At 42.1% G+C, this 25,688-nt stretch overlaps 1 protein-coding gene across 3 annotated transcripts in view; it reads right to left on the bottom strand.

Annotated features, from left to right (window-relative positions):
- The window catches only part of abr (ABR activator of RhoGEF and GTPase), a 122,420-nt gene that overhangs the window by 51,221 nt on the left and 45,511 nt on the right, over positions 1 to 25,688 (bottom strand). For 2 of the 3 annotated variants that reach the window (XM_084564068.1, XM_084564069.1), the window contains exons 2-8: positions 25,037 to 25,203; positions 15,115 to 15,213; positions 12,814 to 12,999; positions 6,788 to 6,895; positions 5,798 to 5,858; positions 1,548 to 1,600; positions 571 to 711 (exon numbers count right to left, since the gene is read on the bottom strand). In XM_084564068.1, the coding sequence (XP_084420194.1) occupies positions 571 to 711; positions 1,548 to 1,600; positions 5,798 to 5,858; positions 6,788 to 6,895; positions 12,814 to 12,999; positions 15,115 to 15,213; positions 25,037 to 25,203 (815 nt within the window). Of the gene's footprint in view, positions 1 to 570; positions 712 to 1,547; positions 1,601 to 5,797; positions 5,859 to 6,787; positions 6,896 to 12,813; positions 13,000 to 15,114; positions 15,214 to 19,624; positions 20,452 to 25,036; positions 25,204 to 25,688 lie in introns of those variants that run through there. The other variant, XM_084564070.1, reaches the window with a different exon arrangement.

Here is a 25,688-nt window from a genome sequence, read left to right as displayed (position 1 = left end):
AATCAAAGCTGATGTTGAGCTTTTGCAGACAGAGATAAAGAGTGGTGATCACTTTTGAAGACTGTAACCACTTGGACATGAACTGACAGCTTGTTTGAAGTGCAGGACAAAAACTATTTAAACTATAATGTGCTTTAGAGCAATAGCTGTTCTGTTTTAATATTCACTCAAAGAACACAACAAAATGCCACGTTTCAGGGGAAGCAAAGGAATGCCAGGCAGAGGTCATGAAGATGTGAACAGAATAGAGATCAGTCAAGGGAGCATACAGAGTGTAACGCTTATTAAGACTGGCTGCCTTCATATATGCCGAGGTCTTTTTTTCCTCCATTCAAGATCTTTGCATTTAAAGGCACAGCATCTAACATCAAAGGCAGTGATGAAACGGATCATTGACTTTGCCTTCAAGCTCTAGTTTATGTTGTAACCAGCTAAACAGAAAAAAATGTGAAAAGACAACAATTAGGTGTATTACCATATTCAAAGTTATTAGATAATTAAATGGTTGTAACTTTGCAGAGAAGATGTGACTCAAGTACATGTAACTGCACACAAAATAATCACACACACCTCTCCCTTGGGTGTAGTGACCGCGGTCCGTCGAGGGTCAATCTCCTCGTTGATGGAGGAGAGGAAGTTCTGAGATATCCGCAGAGCGTCCTGCAGGAGAGGGAAGTCTGGGTGGTCCTTAGGGGTGTGCTTCAGCAAGTCCTGTGAAAGCACGCAAACGTGCAATTGTTGATCAAAAATGTAAGTAGTTGACGTCTGGTTCTGTGTGACGCCAGGTGTCAGTTCTCGCTTTCTAACGAAAATCCATCCAAGCATAAACACGACTGCTAATTTAATTTTATCTTCACATTTAAAACGCAATGATCACTTATAGAACACTAAAGTCATCTCTGGAAATCTCATTTCCTTGTTTTTGTTGAGGTTGTTTTCCATCCGCGAAGGGGGTGAGGAACAGGGCAACCGAAAGAATGAGCATCGCCAATTTTCTTTGCTTTGTGTTTGCATAAGTGACAAGAACATGGTCTCTGTTCACACACACAATAGAATTGGATGCGCACAGCATGTTGTTCTTCTGACAGTTTTATGCAAACACATTCATGAAATACATTCCCAGACACATCCAGGCACCTCTCTCACTTAACTGGCAAATTTTATTTTAACATCACTCATCCAAAAAAGGGAAGCTTATTTAACACTGTGATAAACAACAAAAAGGCTTTGACTTTTAAGCACTTAAGCCGACATGTGGAGTATCTAACCAAGATATACAGTATGTATAAAACTCTAAAGGATGGATTTGCTGTAAAATCTGTTAATTTAGCTTTGATTTAAGTTTTAATTTGGTTTTATTTCCTCACATATTAAGATATCTGTCTCAGAAATGTCTGCTTTCACACTAATGTGACAGAAGTAAACAGATTACAAAGATTAAGTCTCTAATATTCTGCAGCAGCATCTACGGAAGCAGTGTCGCTGTGATTTGTAATTCGAGTTTGGTTGATCCTTTGAAGCCGTGTAAGACTAAGCTGCGTACTCACATGAAGGACCAGGGTGCTTCTGGTAACGCGGTCGATCGGCTTGTAGAGGAGAGCTGTGGGGGAGGAAGAGGAGGGCTCTGAGTCAGTGTTGCTTACAAGTCAATAAAAGCAGACACACACAGTACGTCACAGTTTCAGTGCTTAAATATGGACAAACACTGCTCACACTGAGCTAAACACATCACTTATTGTCTGACTGATGATGAGGTTGACATTCAGCTTAAGGGCAACAAGAGTTCACACTGCTCAACGCAGCCGGCGCAGAACTTTGACCTTGGTGGAGGGGAGAAAGCGAACAGTTTCCACGTGGGAGGATGTTTGATTATTGTTAAAATGTGACAATATATATGTCGTTAGAGGAAAGGGCATGCAACATGCACACACAGTCTGTACACCGGCTGCTTAATATGCAGTCCATCTCTACGGTTGATGCTGCAGCCTTGTATTGGTTCTCAAACACTTCCACTGTGTACTCAGGCTGTTGCGAGGTAAACTACACTCTCCCTGGACAATGGACTTACTCTCTCTGCAGCACATGGATGCAAATACAACACAAACGGTTTGATGTATCTATAAAAAGTGCATGAAGACTGACACATGCCACACGCCAACGTTCTTATCTCTAAGTCACGGTTTAAGCCTGCACCACCACACTTGGCAGGGTTCCCCAGGGACGGCTCTGCCGCCGAGGTAGCGCGAACAGCAGCTACTGACATAGATGACAGCTTGAGGTGAGAAACTCCCACAGACAGGGCAGAGGGAAAGTTGGAGAGAAAACGGAAATAAAAGGGAGTTCTGGAGACAGGAGGCAGGAAAGAAGCAAACACATATATGGATGTAGGAGGAGGAAAGGAAGGTGGGGAGCTGAAGGAGAGAACTTTTCTTGTAAGTATCCTGTCAGACCTGGGCTCCAGCAGCCGTGTAATGAAAAGCCAAAACACGTCTCAAGGTCTCAAAATAATAAAGCCACTGGCGCCATGGGGTATTGTAAAGACATGTTTAATAATGTTGCTCTGCACATGTACATGTAAAGAAAGGCAACTAAAATCCAGATGCAGAAGGGTATAAATATTTGGAAATGGCTGATGTTCTTCACGGTGATCAGTCTCATTTATTATAGTGAAAATAGCAGATAAAAAAAAAGTGACTTTCAAACTGAGGTGAAGAAAAGCTAGTCAAGTGAAACAGAGAAGCTCGTCCCAGACAGATGCTCTTCTTCCAAAGAAACTTAGGACAACTATAGAAGGACAACTATCCTTCCCATTAAATGTTACCCTCATCTGTTTAAATCTAACTATGCTCCCTTCAGCAGCACAGACACGTTATCTCTCTCTTATTCATTCCGTCTCTTCTCTTACTTTGATGTGTTCATTCTCCTTGTCCTTTTTCCTCCTTCCGCTATAAGAAAGGAAAGCGTGAGCGCAGATATCTTTACACGCTCCATGCTCGAATAAACGTGCACACATGCAGCTACTGTATAAGACCAAAGAGAATCTTCTAGAGGCCCTTGCTGATGCTCTTTGAAGTTTCTCCACCCTTTAGTCATTTAAAATGCGGCCCCCATCAATGGTCCTGGCTCAGTGAGCCAATATTGCCACCTCCAGGAGGATTTACTGCAGAACCTGCACTGACTGCAGGAGCAGTGACCATCTAATTATGTGTGTGTGTTCAAAAAAATAGGTGCTTCAGGACAGCTGAGCTCAAAACATTTGAGCTAATGCTGGAGCTAGATGAAAAGTTAAGGGATCATGCAAGCTCTGCGTAGAAGGGCCCCAGCCGGCTAGATTCAAACCCAGAACCTCCTTGCACTATACACCATGTTTAGGCATATAAAACATACAAGGAATTAATTCTCTACATGTAACCCGTTTGCACACATAAAGATTAGTGAGCATACTTAGAGCAGTGGGAACCATGCTAAGCCCCCTAGTCTTTTAGGTGCTCTGTCAGGGCGCCTCAGCCAGGGACATTGAGGGGATTCAAATCAGTCCTACAGTTGCTTCTCTGACTAGTCCAACATAAAATGTGATATATGAATGATCAGACTGGGTTATTGTCAAGGGTAACATCATATCAAATACAAAGATAGGTTAAGGATCATAGCCAAGATGTTAATGTATTGTAATGCACTAGGGCTTTTCCTTTTGCGTGTATTTTACAAACAAGGACACAGCCAATTTCAAAGTCCAGCCAAGAGCCAGGTCGAAGGGGGTAAGACACAAAGAGAGAGTCAGATAGACAGAGGATTATTGGAAGTCGATGTCCTGTCACAGTGAGGTTCCTCTGATTGGTCTCGTCCTCAAGGTCGCCTCCATGCTTGGCTGACGTAGTTCATGTTTTGCTAACGAGGGGCTACACCGTGCGGGCATGGTTGAAATTGAAAAGGCTCCACATGCACACGGCTTTGGGTCTACAGCCAGGACACAGGGGCTGCCAGCTTTCAGCTCTCAGAGTCTGGCAAGACATTCTACCAGTGTCAGGCCCGAGCCGTGAAGGAGGAGGAGAAGGACAGGACAAGACCGATAGGAAAGGGAAATGAAGAAGGCAGAATGATAGATAGGGATGGGACATGTATGAATTAAGGAACAGAGAGAATCAGGAGCAGTGCAGAGCAAAAGCCCTTATCTACATGGAAAGCAGGATATCGGACGCTTGTTTGATTTAGTACTTGTGGCTCAACTTGCATCCATTTATCAAGAGGAAGTTAGGAGATGACACTATATGTAAACAACTCTGACAAACTGACTCACTTCAGGGAGGAAAATACACAAAATCAAGATGAAAAATGTGGAAAGGTGGATGGATGAGGTCTCAAAAGAAAGGCAGGTAGCATGACAAATTAAAAAACAGAAAGAGGAAGTAGAGCTGAGGTGGAGAAATCCCTCGACTGCATCGCCTGGTAATTAAAGAACTGTAATACAAACAGCAATCAGGGCAGCTGCCTTGGGTGCTGACCAGCCCTGATTGTTGAGGGAGTATGAAACTAGTTTCATGCTACTTTACCACCATTTTAGACCAATGGTAAAGCAGGCACATGGAATAGTGCACTTGTATAAAATATTATGGAGTTAGAAAGATGAGAAAAGAATAGAATCAAAATAACCTAATTTACGATGCATAAATTAACACTTCACAGGTACATGCCGCACGTATAAACACTAACCCAGCCTCTCTGAGCATAACAAAGCCACACCATTAACTCATCACATCTCATAATAGTTCTATTATTCAGACAGCCCTCAACATTTCCAGCACAAGGTGGTTTAATTGAGCACGGTCACCTCAGCTCCAGGAGAGTTCAGACTAATAAAGACACAGAGATCAGACTTGCCCCGATCCTCTGGTGGTAAGTATTCTCTGTAAGGGGCCAGCCGTCCTTCTACAGACTGAACGTGCCCTGCTTTTAAACAGTGTCACGCACACAGAACATGCTCTCTCCTTGTATATTCTATATGTTAAAAGACACCGTATTCCAGAGGATCATCACACAGTAACCACACAGAAGACATGACGCTTCAAAAGACACTAATTTCATCAGCACATAAACGGCAAAAGCAAATTCAAGCGACCAGACGTTAAATTCACATCCGTGAGTGTGAAGGTCCGGATGCCAATCTGACAGTTTATCAGTAACTGTCCCAACTTCACAGAAGACGCAGCGCGCTAACAATCTACTGTGGAATCAAAGGCTTACATATCCTGGCCCACAGAACAAAAATGACAGCAAAGACAACACTCCAAGTTGCCCACATGAATCGGCGGCAGCAGTCGTTACCGTATGTGCAGTTACAACACAGCCTGAGGACCAGAAGCACCTCCATATCCCTCTTCTCCTTTCCTGACTCTGCTCTCCTGCTCAGTGCCTCCTTTCTCAGGCATAGACTCAGAGTGAGGTACGGAGAGAGAGAGAGTGAGGTACAGAGAGAGAGAGAGAGAGAGAGAGAGAGAGAGAGGGGGAGAGTGAGAGAGAGAGGGAGAGAGGGAGAGGGAAGGCTAACACATGCACCAGAAGCCCACCACTGCATACACAAGTAGAGAGAGGCAGGACCAGATTCTTAAAGCAGCAAACCAGCCTAGACAGACATATATTTACACTCACTCTTACATACATACACACACACACACACACACACACACACACACACACACACACACACACACACACACACACCCACACACACCCACACACACACAAATACATACTTATACACTTATACACATACCATTTAGAGACACACACAGAAACTTACCTTCCATTGAAATGTTTGTGGTACAATCCTTGGAGTCTTTAGGACCTTTTACTTTGAGGTTCTGAAAGAAGCAGGAGTGGAATGATCAATTGAATTCATTACGCATGCACACGCACACACATGCACACCCATACACACACGTTCTGTACTTGCTTGGCTGAGGTTGATTAAACTAATAAATTAATCACTGCAACAGACTGAGACAGCTGAAGTAGGGCAGACAAAGCAAAGTTCACAAGTTTCCCCGACAGTTAATGATGCCACATACACAGGCACACTCTATAAGGCATGGCAGGGAAATAATATTGATCAGGGTTTTAATCAGAACCCAAAGAGCTTCAGTTGAATAATTGCATTGGTTTTTAGTTTAGAAATATAATTTTCTTCCTCATGTTTAAGTGCCTCATTATTTTTGACCACATCTACCAGCATACAACACGGTAACTGCATCTTGTGCAGATTTTTCCTGTTCAACAAAACTATCAAGAAGAATTACTGTCATTACCGGCCCCTTCTGGCACATAGTTTCTGTTATTTCACATCTATAACAGCGTAGTAGCCACCAGGATGATGTTTAACTATCCTTCTAAATACTAATTACATCCACCACACTACAACTATGTGCTGAAGCACAGTAAACCTTCAGTATAGTCCAGACTGTCTCTAGTGAATGGCTCAGCACTAACAAGTGTCAAACTGCTAGCTTGAGAATATTTTAAAACATACATATGTCTGTTAGCTGTGATTTCTACAAATGTTCATCAAAATAAGACCACACATCCCATAAATAAACTGTTGTTTCCTGTCTTCTTCACTTTACGAAAAATGATTAATATGATTGTCTGTTGCACTAATTATGATATCATGTTATAATGCAACACAGAGCAATATTACAGCAACCAAATTCAAATGAATGCGGCACATTTGATATTCAGACATGTTCTCTGTCCATCTGCTCCCTGATCCGCTCATTGTGAAGGATGAACTTACCTCGGATATCTTCTGGAACTGGCTGTTGGCTTGGCTGCATTTCTCTGCCGTCTCTAGTGCCACTTTGTAGTTGTCCACAAACGCCTTGTACACTCCCAACCGGCTGGCCTGCAAAGAGAGACAAGAACATCAGGGTAAAAAGTGAGACAAAAAAGGTGTGAGGAAACGAGTGACGATGACGATGAAATTAATCCTGCTAACAAACCTAAATACCCCAAATACAACTTGTTATCATCTTCATTCATCACTTCCATATTTTGTGCACCGCATAGTTAAATTCAATTTGATATACAGCTTTGGCAAATGACTTCATTTATATTCTCATCACAACTCTGCCTGCAGCGTACACGCACTATTACACACATACTGTATAGTCAATGCACACAGTCTAATCACATTCCCATAGTGCCAGTCCACTGGTGGCTCTGTGCAGCCCTCCAGATTCAATAGAGTCCCTCTTTTCCTCTTCCCTTTCATTAACAGCCCTTCTCTGCAGCACTGTATGTGCATTGTAACACAAGCTGCAGACCAGCAGCGCATGAATATGCATCCTGCTACTGCTATGGTTCAATGCCTAGGCTGAAGAGCTGACTGCATCCTATTAAATTAATGAGACTGGATTCAGCTGAATGGAGGGAATGAGCAAGACTTGTTACTTTTGTCCTTAAACTCTTGTCCTCCTATTTTCATTTCCTGTGCTTCCACTTCCCCTCAGAGTGTGAAGACATGAGGGGCTCATCCGGCCTATTTAATATTAAAAGATGTTGTGAATCAATATGTTCTTAATAAAAATAGAGGTAAAGGAAAGTCAAACTAAAAGTTTTGTGTGATGTGATTTTAGCACAATCCCGACAAAAGCATTCTAACATAATGACTTAAACAGACTGGAGGTCAAAAGTGTCACTGTCTCATCATAATTAGAGGCTTCATCATGAGCAACCAGAACTTTGGACAGAGAGGAGAAACTGACATTTGTGATCACCGAATCTCCAAAGATAGATTTTGGCAGTCTGGCTGGAAAGTACAGACCAAGCTGAATGACGTTATGATATTTCACCAGTTCATCATGTTGCTTGGACACGCTCGGTCCGTCACTCCGACACCGGGCTTTGAGCTCCACTCTGAGCTAAGTGCTTTCACTTCAGACAACAACAAGCTCACAGGTCAAAGTGAAGAGTGGGAAAACAACAGCTTCTGTTTGAGAGCGGAGGTGGGACAGAGAAGATGATGAGGCACAGAAAACATTAGGAAACAGAAAGAGCTGATTAGAAATAGCCCTAGCTCATCTTAATGCGTGTAGATAATTTATTACTGACATACTGGATCGTAGAGAAACCAGCAGTTCAAACCATATGTGGCCGTAATCCTGATCACTTAAAAACAACAAAGACAAGCACTTAAGCAGCAATTAAACTTGTGGACACTGAAGCTACCAAAACCAAAACCGAAAGAAATTTAATTGTTTTAATTGCCTTTTACACATTTAGCACATACATTTATACCATTCATTATCATACCTAACAGTCAGTCAGAGCGGAAACACATGTGAGCATATACATATATTTAGCATCTAGCTACCATGCTGCATGTGCTTGACTGCAGCTTTCCGACCTGTATTTGAATTTCAGAATAAAATCCCAGCACACGGTTAGTTTCACAATCAAATACTGCATCGATGCGTGCAGCATTATGTGGGCCATAGTTCCTCCTGTTGCTGAAATACATTATTCCCGCTTGATATTTAACTCTCAAACTTCAGTCAGTTGTGCACATGTGACTGCAGAGTACAATTAAACCAGTGAGATTTCGCCATAACACTCACTCTGTAATGGTGTAACCACTGGCGTCTCTGAGCAGCCACAGCATAAATTAGCCATAAATCCAACTATCGAATGATCTCTAACCCAAAGCAGGCTGTAAATATCACAGCCAACGTTCTGACATCCTCTGCTCACAGTTTTATTCTGAATAGTAAATAGTAAAAGACTAAAGAGCAAAAAGTCTGCATCATAGGATGAATAAACCTACAGTAAGAGTCTACAGCCATTCCAGTTGCTTTAGCGTGCCAACATGCCACCAATGCAATGCTAAAATGCAGAAGTGTTTATCATGTTCAGCCTCTTACATCTCTGTGTGTTAACATGTTAGCTGCTGATTAGCGCTACAAGTGCACCCAACCACTCATCCGAGTGGCTTCTTCAGAACTGAAGAAGCCACTCGGATGAGTTGTGAAACATCTTCTCAACTCTACAAGTCCAGTTGCCTTTTTTGGATATACCATGACCTGAATGACTGAGAACTTTCACAGACAAGTTTTTTTCATGATTTGCTCATAAAACCTAAAACAGTACTTGAGAAATAATCAAATGATGATTGATGAATAAAAAGACATCTCTCAGATTGTAACAATCTATCCTGTGAGGGACAACAGTAAATGTCTGTAACAAACTGATTCATGACCAACAATGGTCTTCTATCTCTTAGCACAAAGGTCTGTGTAAAATCTGGCAATCCATTCAACAGTTATTTCATTCAGGACCAAAGAGTTAGTGCTCACCATTAGCATGACACTCAAAAGTTTGAAGTTGTGTTTTAAAACTAGAACCATACTGAATTTAAACGCTTATGACCTTCTGGCTCATGGGACTTTATTCATTTCCTTGTCCTGACTGCAACTCACAGGCTGCAGCTGAGCCCTTCCTTTGACTGAGAAAGGTGAGAAATCTTGGAGCTTTGGCTTGCTTTTATACCCTTCCTGCTTGTTTTCCCCAACTCTGTCCCTCTGTGTTGCTCCAGTGGCCTCCATGCTGCCGACAAGTAGCGGCAGGGAGTAGACCAGCTAATTACACTGCCATCTGTACTTACACGCTGCCACGCTGACTAAATGTTTTGCTGCCACATGACATGTTCATGTACGCACATATACGCAGCACAGATGGGAGCTGATGACTACAGTAATAGGTGTCACTTGGTGGTGCGACTCCAGCGATTCACTAAGGGGGGGTTACTGAAAGGAAATACTTTCTATGTGTGAGCTGCATTCATGTGCTCAGCTGGTAAACATAAGCTCATGGAGCACTTCCAGTCAATCTTCCTGAGTTACTTAAACATTTCCCAGTATGAGTGTTAAATACAATCAATTATTGATAAACTGTTTCGCAATTTTAACTGCTGCTTACAGTTGACTCACGGGCTTTCACGAGAAGTTTAATGGCCAAACAGAGACCACAGCTCTTGAGCCAAAATACTTAGCTGTGGGTGGGTATGATTTATGATTCTTTTTATTTTACACCTGACTTTCAGTACCAACACCAAAACAATACTCAAACAATCAGACCATCCATTTGACTGTTTTTAACACTCACAGTTAAAGTATTGTAGTTTGACACAGCAACATGACTAGATGTGGCATGTGGCAACTGTACAGGAGGTACATCTTTATATCAAGGCCTAAAGTTATGCTAACAAAGGGCGTGTTTACTTTTTGTTCAGCTCCCCAGCTGTCTCCCTAGACGTCACCCACCCACCTCAGCAATTCTTTGTCTATTTTTGAATTAGTCCACAGCTCTGCCAACATGGCAACAGATTGAGCCACCACAGTGCCACAGAGCCACAACAGCTCTTCGGGGAATCTGTAGGTGACATCATGGAGGGATCATCCACCGTGGTTGTGACTGGTAACTCATCATTTGGACAGTTGTGTTAGCTAACTTGGGTAAATGTGTTGTTGCAGAGTTGTTGTTCATTGCAATATTTACAGTAACTACTTGTTACAGATACAGTTGTTTTCTCACTGAAAAAAAAACCAAAACATTAGCTTACTACCTAACAGCATCTACACCGATCCGCCACAACATTACAACCACTGACAGGATAAGTAAATAACACTGACCATCTTGTGACAATGCAATGTTCTGCTGGGAAACTTTTGGAGCTGGCAAAAAACATAAAAAAAACAGCACAAGGTGTTGATCTGGCCTCCAAATTCACTAGTTCCCAAACTGATCAAGAATCTGTGGGATGATCCACAGAGGCCCCTCCCCTCAACCCATAGGACCCAAAGGCCCCCACTAACAACATTCTGTTGCCAGACACCACAGGACACCCTCAGAAGGCCCATGTCCATTCTCTGATGAGTCATAACTGTTTTGGAGGCACAAGGGAGACCTACACAATATTAGGAAGGTGGTCATAATGTTATGCTTGATTGGTGTATAACCTAATGCATCTTAATCTCCAATATATGGCACATACCTTAGAAAAATGGCAAGGTGTGAGTTTTGGGCCATAATTCAGGCCAGATCTTAAGTTTGTGGATGAAATAAACAAGATCACAACAAACCTCCACCTTTCACCTATTACAGGTGAGTATCAAGCACTAGTCGTGTGACTTTTAGGTGGGCACCACCCACAGATGTTCCTACTAAAAACATAAACTTAACCACCAGTCATTTAGAACTGAAGAACCTACATGGATGAGAAGTGAAACACCTTCATAGAAAATCAGCTCTGCTTGGATGTTTAAGTTTTATTTTTGGAAATAACATGATTGACTGACTGAGAGCCTCTACATACATACTGTTATATACAGTCCTGCTGTGTATACTTTCAGGACATTTTTGTACAAAATCTTAGATAGAAAAAAAAGATCTAATATTAAATAGATATTCAGACTTGTTAGGCGCCTCGATGTCTTGAATAACTGCTGAATTGTAAGCTGCAACCTTTAACCAAGTCATTGTGGCTTAGTGCTATTAATAAGCCTGAGAGCGTTCTTTAACTTTTCAAAATGCACCTGAAAAACAAAACTGAAAGATGAGATCAACATGGCAGAGAGGCCTGCGAACCAGGTTCCTCATAATGACACCATGCACTTTACTCAGTTATTCTTGCAGGATTGTGTTGTGTGCACATCTGCCACTTCAGTGACTAATGCCTCTATGGCATTATAAATATACTGTATTTACAGCTCTAAATCAAAGCTGTCAACTCACAGAAACAAACTGTGAATCAGAGATCAGAGGAGCCAGAAACATTTTACAACTTCATAAAGTCACTTCTCTTTTTTGAAAGACCAAAAGAGACGACAATGCCTGGGTGGAGCTGACAAAGCGCTTAACAACAAGGTGCTAATGACTTTGAAAGACCACAGATGATCTCACAATGGCACATCTGATTACCTCCCAACTGATTAGAAAGCATAAAGTATGTCTTTATGGTTTTAAGGATATGTAATGCTGTGAAATAAACCTAGAGAGAAATAAAGATATATTGCTCTCTATCTTCTTGTCATCTGCTGTAGTTCCCAACTTTAGAGCAAACCCAGTTGTTGTCGTTAGGTAGCAGGAAGTTCCAGCAGCACTTTTCTAAATATAGACTTTCGAGTTTCCAGTGCAGAAAAAATTAAAAACCACAATATTCTGCTACCCCAGCCCACGGTGGGATGCACTCTGTTTGAACTGACGAGTCACTGCCTATTTAGTTCACTCATACTGACTACACTACCGGCTGTGACACCAAATTACATTCAAACTGTTCGACTGGGCCGCTGAAGTCATCGGGATAACTCCCTCATTAGGTTAATTTCTATGTGGTTTCATTTTTCCTAATATAACTCCAGCTTCTCACATTGCAGTTAAACGTCTCGATTACAGCATGTTGCATCAGCCTATCTGACATTTGCTTAACAAATGCACATGCAATGTACTGTATATGAACATACACAGGATGTAACAAAATCCACAGTAAATCTGACACTGCACTAATCTAACAGTCTCTGAGACAAGCTTATGTCTGGACCCTTTCTAATTCTACACAGATACATTTACACATACACAGGGGTAACACACAGTCACTTACACGCCCACAGTCTAAATTAGGCAAGTGATTCATCTAGTCAAAACAGTGTGAAGCATGGAAATCGTGGAAATCGTGTGGAAATTCTCCTTTACATGCAGTCTGCAAATGATGCGGCGGGGAAATAAACCCACGCACAGTGTAATATCAACGGGCCACGTCAAACTCACCAGCTTCTGGAACAAATGTCCCACAGTGACCTTCTCGTCCCACTGCTGGATGTTGGGCTGGAGGGCGTCGTAGAACTCCTTGTGGATCTCAAAGATGTCCTGGATTTTGTAGAAGATGGTCTCGATCTGCTGGATGGTCAGGACGGGCTGGGAGGTGGTGGCCGTGGCTTTCAGGGGCCGCATGGGCTGCATGGGGAAGAGACAGAGGGAACACAGACGGCAGACTCAGTGAATGTGGCTGGAAAATAAGAGCGCTTCATTAAATGAATCAAGAATTAGAAATCATTTGTCAACAACATGAGGTTTACAAATACCGCTAAAATGTGTTGAAGTCACGTCTAATTTCAGAAGAGGCTGTGAGCACAATTTACTGTTTATCGGCCATCGGTGGTCTGATTGAACACGTAGACTGAAAGAAGACAGTTCCAACGTGTCACATAGTGTTAGGTATGTAACTTAAGCCTTGCTGTTCCGCAGCGGGGTGACTCTCGTCTCAGTTAATCATAGAGATGCGTGGAGTGGTCAGAGTGTGCCTGAATTAGAGTGAAAACGTAAGGGCTTTCACGTCAGTCCTCTCGGGCTGCTGATGAGTCAGTCTAACAGTGATTGCAGGGGTCACATGAAGGCGCATCAGACAGACTGGCTCATGTTCTGAAACACTAACAACGGCAGCAGACTCAACACCCCCAGTGTGGTCTACATATACAAACAACACCGGGTTGAAAATTCGGGTTCAAGTTAAGAGCAGGAGTTAAACAGATGTACTGATACGCAGACATGTCACCTGCAAGAATTCATCTTTCCTGTTACATTACAGTGAGAGGTTAGTTTGTTTCAGTGTGTTCAGAAACAAACCAACTGTTCAATAGGTGATAAATGAGACATAAATATTCCTACTGGCGCTGGAGTGAGACACAATGTGTCCTGAAATGTTGTAGTTTCTGTTCAAGCACATTCCTAGAGAAAAATCATCATCCTCTCCATACAGGACCTATACCTGACACGCTGTCTTAGCATAGCCAGCAAGATAGTCAGACACTCCACCCTTCCTGCCCATGGACTGTTTAACCTTCTGCCCTCTGGAAAACGCAATATTGCCAGTCTCAGCAAGAGCTTCTTCTCTCAGGCCATCCTCAATTCCCTTTAACAATATACAAGGACGGAGGAACTGCTGAACACACACAGACTGACTGTGTGAACATATTTATTCAGCTCCAAAATACTACTTCTAAAACATTTCTGATTTGTGCAATAATTCAGTGTTCTTCACTGCTCTGTTGCACTGCGCAAAAGCCAACCACTTTGAACACAGTGTGGCTTAGCTGGTCTTTACGTCTGTCTGTGCTGTCTCACATGTATTTGTTTGCATGTTTAGGTTTGCACATTGAGCTTGTTGAAACATGTTGTATGGTCTTAATAACAAGAAAGTTGACTTGATTATTATCAGTGAAATGGAAATCTTTCTTGCGGATTAAAAGATCAACAAAGTGTTTTATCCCATCTAAACTCAGGAGTTTCCCTACCAGAAATGATGCAACTGTTCTTGGGAATTCTCCTTCTTAATCTCCGGCATTTAATCCTCTGTCACTCCTTTAATTTGGGGGATTTGACAGATTTAAACACAGGTTTGTGTCTGAACCACCTAACTAAATCCAGTTGTTCTCGTCCTGATCGGTGCAGTCAAATTCACCACCGTAATTGTTCACACAGTGGATTGAGATAGTATACAGTAGATGGTTACAATATACTTATACAACACATGAAGTGCTTCTCTCCAAATCCTGATCCCGTCTAATCTTTTATGGTAATCGAGCCAAAGGGTGATGACCCTGTATGTTTGAGACATTGTCTCAATGTCTGAGGAAGTGGAGAAGGACAGGAACAAGCTCTTTATTGGTCAAACTGTAAAATGACTCAATGTGTCGTCACTGAGCGCTCAACTGGAAGGAACTGAGAGTCAGACCAGTACTGCTGCCGTCTTTTGTTTAACTCACCTCTAACTAAAGCTTCTTGTGTTTTATCAGTGGAGGTCTTGTGCTGTAGCTGTTGTGTGTCTGAACAGTTTGACGGTGTACTTGAATTTGGCATTTGATGGCTACATGTTGGTCAACTTGCAGCATGTGTGGCAGGATATGACATAGTGGCTCAGCATGGGGAAGCAGTGTGTTTTTAGTATGACCATTAACCACCAACAGTTCACATGGGTGTGGAGCAATGCAAACAGCGGTGGCTGCACAATATGGAGGTGCTGCTAGAGTTTGCTTATGAGGCTTTTTGTGTGTGTGCACCTGTGTGTCTCACCAGTAGCAGGGCCTCCAGTTGGTTAATGTAGATCTCCTCACTGGCCAAGAAACCAGACAGCACCAGTTTCTTCATCTCCAGCCCTTTCTCTATGTCCCCCTGCAGAATAAAACACACATTTCACACACGTGAACATATATACATACACACACACACCAAAAATTGTATCCAGGGTTCCTTCTTTCACGAACACGACATGACTCAAGCTCATTTCCTGAATGATGCCAGACCAGTTACCACATCAGGTAAACACAGGATTAATACACACACAGTCAAAGTGCGTAGGACTGCACAGCAGCTGTGTGTTGGGAATCTCATCTGAAAACATCTAAATGGCTCGCTTCCTCTGTGGAAAGTGTTATTCCTATGGCTTCCAGGCAGTTGTTGTATTTTGACTTCAATATCAGGGAAGTCACCGCCCTAATTGTGTGTGAGAAAAACACAGAGCGGAATGTAAGCAAGACACTTTCACTTTTATGTCTATATTTTGCTAAAATGTAATGATTTGATCAACATAACTGAGACATAAAAAGAGAAACCCTTTGGGAATATAGCAATGAGTGCTGTACATGATCATGGAGGACACCTCAAAAGTCCCGTTCAAACAGTGTTGTGATACATCAGTACTTCCTGAGGGTATTTTTGACATATTTGGACAAGCTAAGTTGGAAAAAGTAAGCACACACTTGGCCTTAGAAGAATTTCCTCCTTGAACAGTAGCAACTTACAGTAACTCACATATGATATAGAAATTATAGTTGAATCATGCTGAAGACATCTTTTTGCATTAAACATTTGGGAGACTAGTCATGGACAGACCGGCCTTCTGAAGCCCTAGAGAGTTCTTTAGATCTTGGCATGACAGCACCGCAATGTTCAGGACCAAGAGATATCAATATCATTAACTGTTAAACTAAGGATCAAAAGATCCTAGATATCAAAGGTTTAAACACTCTCTAAAGAGGTTCAGATGGCATCTAACCTGGTACCCTTGATTCTAATTTTATGGATTTGAGAAGTTTTTTACAGTTTTATAATCATTTAAATTATGAAAATGACAACAGTGTTGCAGTGACACTCTTTTGAGGACTACCACACGCATTTTAGCCAGAGAAAGCAGATGGTTTGAAAGGAGAGTAAAGTCAGCCACCTATGCAAAATTGAAAAGGCCTTCTCTAACAGAGGAGGTAGGCTGAGACACCAATTATCAGCCACTTACAAAACAGTCTTAACATCTCTGCCCAGAAACTTTCAAACCCCATTCACATCTTGGGTTTGTGGGCATTAAAAGGTCATTAGAGTACCGCTAATTGTGAAAATCAGGTTCTCTAAGTCCAGGTGAGCATCTGGTACTTCCATTTCTTGTTACATTAGTTTCACACAATCGACGGACGCTGCACATCAAAAGCTAAACTCCACCAAACCACAGCCACAAACTCCCCACCAGTCATTTAGAAGTGAAGAAGCCACTAAATGAGTGTTGAAACGTCTTCAAGGAAACTCAAACAAGTCCAGTTGCTTTCGTTTTAGCTTGGTTTCAGATATATCAGGACCTGGACGACCAAGAAGCTTCACACATACTCACTCCCATTCATACATCTCTAGTCCACCTGACTTATTTTCCACTGTGCTGTGAATTGTACGATGGTGGCGTTATGATGCTTTACTTTAATTCCTGGAGTGCTTATTTATAAAGCAAGTGTTAGAAAGTTATTGACTGAAATGATTAACAAATCCTCCTCCTTAATAATTACGCAAACCTTAACAGTAAATGAACATCGTTCTGTCATAAAGCACCATTTCCCGTCCAGGCAGTCATTCAGTCTTTGCCCTCTGCTGCAGGGGCAAATATCTAACAGCAGTTAAGTGGAGAAAGTGATTCATACATGTGTACTTTAGGCGAGGCCGAAGAACAGCAATGAGAACTGAAATATTAATTATTAACACGGCTGGATCCTTACAGTGATATCAGCACCACGACGACACTGCCTGATAAGACGAGGAAAGGTCCATGACCTCATTGCTTTAACCCAATCATGACTGACATCCGCCTTCTGACACTGATGTCAATCCTCAAGGTAGAAGGTGTACCCTATCACTGCATGTGCATTAGATACAGGGTCATATATGAACATGTTGTTAGAATTGCACCAAATCTAATTGCAATAACAATGTGTTTCTATAGCTGGCTGTTAAGATGTATAGAAGCCGCTGTGTAAGTGTCACTTTATGTTCAGAGCCTCTTCCTCAGTGATTTCTTCTTCTGTACACCTTATACACTGCCTGGTGCAAAAAAAAAAAGTCACCACCTGGATTTAACTAAGCAAATAGGTAGGAGCCTCCTATTGGATAATTACTGCATGGGTGATTATCTTTCAGCTGAGAACAAGTTATTTAACCCCAACTGATGCAATGAGTAGCTTCTCATTTCTTAAACAACCATGTCTAAACACACATCCTGTGGTCGTGAAAAAGATGTTAGTCTGTTTGAGAAGGGTCAAATCATTGGCATGCATCAAGCAGAGAAAACATCTAAGGAGATTACAGAAACTACTAAAATTGGGTTAAGAACTGTCCGACGCATTATTAAAAACTGGAAGGATAGTGGGGAACCATCGCATCAGTGTAAGAAGAGAGGCAGATGAAGTAATGCACCCATCATGCCTAGTGTCTACTGTACAAGCCTGTGGGGGCAGTGCTATGATCTGGGGTTGCTGCAGTTGGTCAGGTCTCGGTTCAGCAACATTATGTGTCCAAAGAATGAGGTCAGCTGACTACCTGAATATACTGAATGACCAGGTTATTCCATCAATGGATTTTTTTCTTCCCTGATGTTCACGGGCATATTCCAAGATGACAATGCCAGGATTCATTGGGCTTAAATAGTGAAAGAGTGGTTCAGGGAGCATGAGACATCATTTTCACACATGGATTGTCCACCACAGAGTCCAGACCTTAACCCCACTGAGAATCTTTGGGATGTGCTGGAGAAGGCTTTGTGCAATGGTCAGACTCTCCCATCATCAATACAAGATCTTGGTGAAAAATTAATGCAACAGTGGATGGAAATAAATCTGGTGACATTGCAGAAGCTTATGGAAACAATACCACAGCGAATGAGTCCTGTAATCAAAATTAAAGGAGGTGCAATGAAATATTAGAGTGTGGGACCTTTTATTTGGTGGCAACTTTTTTTTTGGCCAGGCAGTGTATATTCTTTTCGCCCCTTTTGCACACTTCTGAGGTATGTGTCACGTTTTTAATCACGGTTAGCAGTGTGTCACCTCAGCATTATTCAACACAACGCAGAAGCTAAACAGTTACATAAGCCAAGATAAGAATTAGTTCTGGAGATAAAAAAAAATTCTGCAGAAACTATTACTACACTCAACTTTTAAGATATTTATCTACATTATGAACAAAATATAGTACAGAACATGTAGCAACCATGCAGAGAGAAATGATGTGAGAAGTCTTATGTTGATGAATGTAACAAACACATGTGTAGACCCTCTCAAGTTTATCAGATGAAGGACTAGGATAGGAAGTTGCAATGGCGATATACATCTTAACACTCCACTCAGAAAGAGAATCAGTCAGGTTGCGTGGTTTACATTATCACCACGATAAGTTAATGCAGGATCTGAACAGCACATGTGGAGCTTTTTGCAACGTTTGAGTTTTGTTTTAATGCTGGGTGTTTCCTGAGAGAAAGCGTAGCTGAAAACAATAGCCAAACACTTCTTTTAAGCACCACAAAGCTTACAGGACATCTCCAGACAAGTCACGCTTCTTAATAGCTTGTTCAAGTTATGGTGCCGTGTAGAGACACTCCTTTAGCGATTAATGTGTCACAGCAAGATGAAAAAAGAAGAAAAAAAAAAATGGAAAAGAATATTTTCCCTCTGCTGTACAAAGAGCTACTGTGTGGCGAGAGGCAAGATGAGAAATGCATGAGCAGCGAAAGGAGTTTTTCCACAGTAACCTGCTCTTGTGAGCGCACTTCCCAGTTATGCTTTACATGCAGGGAAAAAACAAAAAACAAAATGCCACACGCTTTCCTGTGGTGCCCGCTGTTCTCATTCTGCGTGATAACAGAGCTGATATCATGAGTGACGGGGAACAGCGTAACGCGGTCCTGCTTTCTGTCACTTCATCGACTGGGAGGAGCGCACGCAAACAAACACACAAAGACAGAAGTTAGCGTGAGAAACAGAAAGCGGCCGCTTTTCAGAAAGCGGCAGAGTGAGCAGACATGTGCTCCGGAGTAACTCCTCATCAGGACGCGCCGAGATGCCGGGGGCTGTCACACAGACGCATTTTGCAGCACAGATGGTTCATATGTAAACGGAGAAGCGCATAGTGACACCTCACATCGTGCCAAGAAACCAATGAATACTTCGCCGTGTGTTTATAGCCAAGCTTTCAAGCCTGGTCAGGATAGTAGTACTCCTAATGTGTGTATGTCTGTGTGTTTTTCCTGCATCCAGCTGTCCTACCCCGTCCTCACCTTGAACTGTCTATGCTTCGGAGTGATTGGATCCAGCTCCCCATCTCCATAATCAAACACCTCCTCCTCCTCCTGCAACACTCTGTCCAAGTAGCCCAGCACCTCCTCCTCTTCCTCCTCCATGGTTCCCTCTTTCTTTCTTCTCCTTCCTTTCCTCTTTCTGCCTCCAATTTGCCTTCTTCAGGGCCTGCCTGGACACATCAGTGTTTTCCCTTCAGAGCAAGTCGTCTGGACACCGAGAGAGGGAGAGAGAAAGGGGAGAGGACCCCGCCTACACAACCCCACCCCCTTCCTCTGCTGGGCTTCCTGGTGTTAGCGAGCGTCCTCCGTGTGTGTGTGTGTGTGTGTGTGTGTGAGCCACTGTTCCACCTCGGTCGATGAGGTCTGCCCTCCCTCTACATCCGCCCCTCCCCTCACAACAAACACACTATCCAGCCACTTCCTTGATGGCTACACAGACCGTTTCTTTCTGTGCCACGGTGGGAGAGTCAGTCTGCCTCATTCTCATTATTGCTTCTTTAATTTTTTTTCTTTCTTCCGTTCTATTCAGGCAAAAACCACTTCCTCATTGAGCAAACACGCAGTTTCTCTCTTTCTCACACCAGTGCGTACTACAGAGTTGATCTCTCTCCCCTCATCTCTGACCACCGTTTCTTTATTGATCTGCTGAGAGCCTTGGATGTTGCGGAGGGAAGAGCTGATGTACTCCTAGTGCGGCTGATTCTAATTACAGGTCACATAATTCATATACATGGTATATATTCTTGTTAAATTCTACTATAACAAGGAAATTTCCCATATGTGGGATAAATAAACAGTGTCTCTTATGTCTTATGTTACAGCAGAACATAGTGTTAAAAGAAATCAATGACCTGATTACTATAAATTAAATAAAAAAATATGAAAAATAAGTCAAACTCCTAATTATTCATCTTTGTGGCTGTGTGTATTTATGAATGAATGCAGTAGACTTCCCGACCTCAAGGTGCAACCATACAGGAAGCAAGACCCACCACTGCTCTACAGAACTCTTGCTTTCCAATTTCTCTGGCTGTCACTTCTTCTGCCTGTATGTGGACACGCTAACCTTGCTAACCTTGCTAACCTTGCAAAATCTAGTTGTTCAAGTCACTAACTTCCTAGTCAACATTATGTAGGTCAGGCATATTTTACAAGCCAGTGGTTAGTGTTTGTGGCTCGCATTTGTACGTCCGCAAGGATTTAATATTGGCAGAAAAGGTCTTTTAAGCAGAGGACAAATTAAATGAAACAAAAAAACAGATGGAACAAGCAGAAAATGACGAGAAGGACAAAGCGACTAAATAAATTCAACAACCTCCATCCTTACACTCTCCAGTCAAAGACTTCTTTAAGTTGAGTATATTAACGATGCTCTCTTATGCATTTACACACAACATGCTGAAACGCATGCCTTTTGACGGGGAGGTGTCGGCGCTGGCGCTCTCATGTTAGCAGATGAAAGACCGGTGCCAACTCAGCGGAAAGGAGAGCCATCTTAACAAGCGAGTGAGGAGAAGAGTTAGAGCCTGTGAGGCAGCAGCGTCAGACATAAATCCTCCACAAACAATCTTTTACTGTGACCGCCCTGTCTCAGTTTGGGAAAATAACTCAATACTGCCCAGGCAACAAAGAGCTTCATTTATTTCAAGAACATTAAAAAACAAAAAGGGTGCAAAAGTTGTTAAAAGCACATGAAGTCATTTGGACTTGTAAGGCTACACCTGAACACTGGCCAGGGTTACCAAAACCTTTAAGACACCATCTGATCTAAAAATCTGGATAGTACATTTTGCCATTTTGGAAGGATTAAAATGTGCCCTAATGAAATCCCTATGAGCTCAAACCTGGTGATTTTCAATCATAAATATAGTTAATTTATAGCTCAAATCCATTCCTGATTTACTTAAATGTGACTAAAGAATCTTTTCTCTAACCAGTTTATTTATATTTTCAGAAGAACTAACCTTTTAGAAGGCTTTATATTATGTTACACTGTTGCTCATTTAATTATATAATTCTGAATAAGTTGACTCAGGTCCAGAGGTCAAGCTTCTAAAAAGAGGTAATTGAACCATTCTTTCCAAATGCCGTTACATTTGAAATATTTTTCCTCATGTGAAAAAGGCTCCAGCTCATCTGTCCTTACCGCAGCTCGCCACTAGATGGAGACATGTTTTCATTTACATGAGCTGACACCACAACAACTCACAGTGAATCCAGCACATTAATAAGCGTAAGAATTCTTCCATCCCCTCTGTTAAAAGAAAACCAATTACCAAGGCAACATTGTATTCGCAATACTGTGACCCTACAGTGATAATGTTTGGAATAGAGATAAAAAATAAAGAGCCAATGAAAGAGAGACAGCAGGAAGATTTACAGAGGAAGAAGAGCCGGTGCTGGATGAAGAAAAACTGAGTTTGAGATCCAGGATGAGAGAGACATTCTTTAAAAAAGAAGCTTATTTTCTGGGGCTATAGATAAACACGTCTCATTCCTCTAGAGCTATGAAGGCATAAATCACTCACAAACATCTAAGTGCAATGCTCATAATTGGCTTTTTCATACTGTATAAAATAACTGCTGCCATGTGCATGAAAGCCTGCCAGCCATTCTTTCTTTCGGTGAGCGTGAGGGTCAGTTAAGGTTAGGGTCAACATGGCTCCTCCCCAGGGTGCTGATGCACCCACTCACACAGGGCACCCAGTGAAAGTCATACAAACACATAAACACCGCTGTGAGGCATGAAAAGATAACTGCTAACCTCCGACGTACTGATATGAAAAGAGCTAATGACTACACGACAGCGCCTACTGAAATATGCAGGGATACACATTCAGAAAACATTTTTATGGAAGTAGTACATGTCTGTACTCTCTACCAGAAATGGATCATGAAAATAGCTGGGTGATGCTTGGGTGGACTTAATTGTGAAAATCCCCTGCAAGTGTTTCATTTTTCTAGCAGCAGTAATCAGAAGAAGCTTACTTGGAATAAACACAGCTACATCTATTTAAATTCCAAGCCATGCAGTGTGCAATAAACTGCAATTTCAAATGAACTTGTCAACAGACAATAACACTAAACGCTGAGGGAGTGACAAAAAGACGATCAATGCAATTAATAGTTAAAAAACATTAGAGCTTAAAACAAAAGTAACTTCCATTTCATCACAACCAGATTAGCAGATAGTTGTGGGTGGCGTTAATGCTCATCTGGGTCAGTGTTCACTTCCTGCTGCTGTGAATGCACCACCTGCAGTGCAGCGTGCTGCAGGCAGTCCAGCTGTTGTGGCTAATCGTTAACAATTAAAGGTCAATTCTGGCAACAAACCTTAGACAGAGACAACATTTCCAACACACTATTTTAAGTTTATTTGTATTCTCAATCACACTGAATATTAATTAAAGTATAGTTTAGATTTAGGTTAAAGTCACATGACTTTCACACACCAAATGATTCACATCTATTTTTAAGTTCATCTCAAAAGAACTTTGACACACGTATGTGTTGTTTGGTTTCTCTACTAGTCAGAGGTGTAAAACTTTGTTACTATCTCTGGACTTAGTGGTGGCTTCTGACAAATCTAAGGACAATGATACTATGATGGTTCAGGTCACCCATTCTATGGGTAAATTAACAGCAGATTAACCAGATACTGTCACAATTCACTGAATAATTGTTGTTTTTGCCGTTCAGCTTAGCAATACCACAGTACATCACATTTCATTTGAGGCGCGGATGATCCAGAATTCAGGCAAGTGGCTCTGGGCTTGATCATGTCCAATGAATTCAAACATTTACAATCAAGCTGCAATAATTATATATAGTGTATAATAAGTGCAACACATAACTCCTTCATACTGTATTACACACTTAAATAAGCAGTTACCCTCTGACTGAAATCAGGCATGTTCCTGAATAGTTCATGCTCTTTAGAAAGCAAGACCAGTACATTCATATGTTGCTGACCCATTACGTTTCACAGGGATGACTTGGTTAATGGTTTAACTGTCTGCACCAACGATCATTGCATATGACTAAAGCACATTAGTGCAAGCCCAACAGGAACTCATTCAGATTGTATTACAAAAAAAACTGTCTTAATATGATGCATGTATCTGTGAGAATGATCTGGGTAATTTGCAGCCGTATTCAAATCACCCTAATCTCTCCCTATCCATCTCTCTATGTATCTATTTTAATATGCAGCATTCAAAGGAACACAGCTTCATGCTGGCTGGACTATATTCAGAGACACAGGAACAGTCTTCAACAATGACAGTCATTAACAGCTAGCCAAGCACCGTGGTTGGAAGAGGTACAACTCCTTTCCTTTTCCCAACACTGTCCAGGGAAACACAAGAACAGATAATGCAATAAGAACACCAGCTTTGGAAGACAGCCCCTTGATTTGACTCGGTTTAGCTGAGCCACAGAATGTGTACTGGCACAGAACGAGGACAACATGCATTCTTTAGGGTCAGTACAAGCAGGAATGATCACAGCGACCAACCATTCTTTAAGTCCGTACAGATGCATGCGAGTACTGTATCAGACTGGAACATAATAGGGACATTGGAAAGAACTGCTAAAGCATTCTTTAAAAGATGCATCTACTAGGGTGAAGTAAATGTCAGAGATGCTTTGCTACAATCTGCAACTGCAGGAACTAAACTATGGTAATGCAGATCTTCTTCTGAGATGGTATTCCTCTCTCTATCCACATTGTTGGAAACCCTTCCGCATTGTCATCTCAGGGTCACAGGTGTTTCGCCCCTTAACCTGTACACCTCGCCTGAGTGGGGCAGCGAAGACTGACGAGGCTTCACCTGCACGAGGGTTCCAACTGTGGGCTCTCTTCAGCCACAGCAATCTTGAGCTGGACTCTTCAGCTGTTGGGCTTCAGCCCAACCCTCTGGAGCAAGTAGCGCACCGATTTTGCTTTGAAAAAACATAACATGACTCCGGATTTACATGTTTTTGCATAGAAACAGGAAATTAGGTCATATGCCAAACACTGGACTTTCCTGCTACCAGCGTCCACTGATTAATAAACAGATAGATGAGCTACTTCGAGTGTCTTGTGTCATAGCAAAATAAAAATTCAGTTCACTATAATGTAGAATTTCATTCAAGCAACGTAAGTACTTAAAGTTCATGTGAATATACCAAAATAACTACCTGCAGGACTTTGTCATGTTCTACTTCAGGAGGAGAATCAATCATCTTTTGTGTAATCAAAAACATGAAGCAAGTGATTTATGTTGCACATTCCTCCTCTCTCCCATCTGTTTCTACTATTCCTCTGTCAAGCAGTGGGAATTTTTAAGTGAGGAGGACTGCCACTAAATAGTACCTTCATCTGTATATGAGTGCATGCGTTCTTACCCCCAGGTCTGGTGGTGTGGGGGAGACTCCGTCGGGGCCTTGGGGCGTGCACAGCTGGGGCGACATGGTGGGCGATTCATCTATAAAGGGCAGCGTCTCCGAGCCATCCTGGGACTTGCCATCCTCTGCTCCGTCCCCCTCGTAGCCATCTGTGTTATAGTTAAAGTCTGGAGGACGGGGAGACAGAGACAGAGAGGAGGGAAGGACAGGCAGTGAGGGAGACGGGGGGGAAAAACAGAGAGATAGATGCCAGTTAGCATTTCACTGGAAAGAACAAGGCCATCGCTCATTTGACTCACAAGCACGACTCAGTAAACCACAGAGAATAACCCAGCATTGCCTCAATGCCATTTTTAAGTACTGACATCACTATCTCAGGCAATGACAGAAAAAAGGCATGTTGTGCAGGAGTCATTTTAAAAGTTGTAATTAGTTACGGTGCTAAAGATAGAACCAAAACACAAGGAGAGTGATATTTCCAGATATTGTTCATACATGTTATTTCATACAATCACAGACTGATGCATGACAGTAGTAGCAGGTGTAAAGCTCAACCAGACTGAAACCCTGCCAACGGGAATATGAAACAGACTAGAATTGAACTGGTGCCAGGACCAAACTATGACTGTCAACACGGTCAAGTATCAGTAAA

This window comes from Chelon labrosus (genome assembly GCF_963514085.1).
Source record: "Chelon labrosus genome assembly, chromosome: 17".
Taxonomy (NCBI): Eukaryota; Metazoa; Chordata; class Actinopteri; order Mugiliformes; family Mugilidae; genus Chelon; species Chelon labrosus.
Note: the sequence above shows the minus strand (reverse complement) of the source record. Positions and strands in the feature narration are given on the sequence as shown.